Here is a 1,306-nt window from a genome sequence, read left to right as displayed (position 1 = left end):
GAGAGAGAGAGAGAGAGAGAGAGAGAGAGAGAGAGAGAGAGAGAGAGAGAGAGAGAGAGAGAGAAACCCCAAAAAACAAAAACCCCTAGACATGACATTAGATTAACAGAAACAACAGAGAAAAAAATGAAGAAATTATAGATGTTGGTGAAATTCAAAGAAACAAAATGAAAATGGGACATTCATTTTTGGAACGTCACAGATTTATTGGACAAGATTAAGATGTCATTGTAAAATCAAAGTCCCCTGGGCTACATTAATTTTGGTCTTTTACAACAGAGTTATAACATAAATTCTTCGCATTGACTTAAGAAAAAAAAAGGCCTCAAATGTGGAACAGACGTACAACAAAGAGACAATAAATGTTATAGGAAAGAATACAGTGCACGTCTTTCTACTTTCCTTTTCTTACTGAACATTCATACTTCAATTACATGTATAATAAACTCTAATCATGAAAAATGAGTATATCAGATGACTCTACCAGGTATAAGTTATTTCCTGTATTTTGTCACTAGATCTAGTTTAGTTGCTTACAAAAAATATGTGAGGTTTTTTTTCAAAGTAGAAAAACGTGCAAGTGTTTTCTACATTACATTCTATACTTGCAAGATGCTGAGCGAGATCCTTAAATAGTATTTGTTGTAAAAATGAAATTGTGGGTATAAAATAGTAGGCTTTCAGGCTAGCTAATAATGAGTCATAGAATCAGTTATGAAAGTAGTTTTTTTCTTATGAGTGTTTGAGCTTGAGTGAAAAGTCTTGCTGGCTGCATTCCCGGCTGATTAGAAATATCTTATTTCATCATTTAATCCTTTGTCCAGTTGAAAATCGCTCAGCTTATTCGGACCACTGCCACCTGAAGGTTTGAACACTTTCAAGTGAGCGTAATTATCCGGCTCCACTTGAACCTGATGGAAGAGAGATATAGATATAGTATAATATAGCCCTAGTACACACAAGGAAAATAACACTTTTGTGATATATATTTAATGAGAATGATATCTTGGTTTTTGGGGGTTTTTTTTACATTTCCATGTTGAATAAAGAACATGATGTTTGCATTTTCTTTGATACATCAATGCTAAAAGTTAAATCCATTTAACCCGCACATTGACAATACATCCATTTTTCCCCTCAATCAACAGAAGACAATGTCATTGAGTCTATGGGCAGCATACAGCACTTTTAGGGTACTGTTACTATTATAAAATATACGGTATCATGTTCCAGCAGCATATGAGCAGCATACATCACTTTTAGGGTACTGTTACTATTATATTATTATAATATTATTATATAATTA

General features: G+C 33.2%; 1 protein-coding gene across 1 annotated transcript in view; it reads right to left on the bottom strand.

The window, feature by feature from the left end:
- Window positions 1-146: 146 nt before the first annotated feature.
- LOC101847010 (cystatin-B) overlaps window positions 147-1,306 on the bottom strand; it is a 7,485-nt gene continuing 6,325 nt past the window's right edge. The window contains exon 3 of the mRNA XM_005090565.2: window positions 147-911. Coding sequence (XP_005090622.1) covers window positions 786-911 — 126 coding nt within the window. The 3' untranslated portion in view covers window positions 147-785. The remainder of the gene's footprint in view (window positions 912-1,306) is intronic.

This window comes from Aplysia californica, unplaced genomic scaffold (assembly GCF_000002075.1).
Source record: "Aplysia californica isolate F4 #8 unplaced genomic scaffold, AplCal3.0 scaffold00019, whole genome shotgun sequence".
NCBI classification, from domain to species: Eukaryota; Metazoa; Mollusca; class Gastropoda; order Aplysiida; family Aplysiidae; genus Aplysia; species Aplysia californica.
Note: the sequence above shows the minus strand (reverse complement) of the source record. Positions and strands in the feature narration are given on the sequence as shown.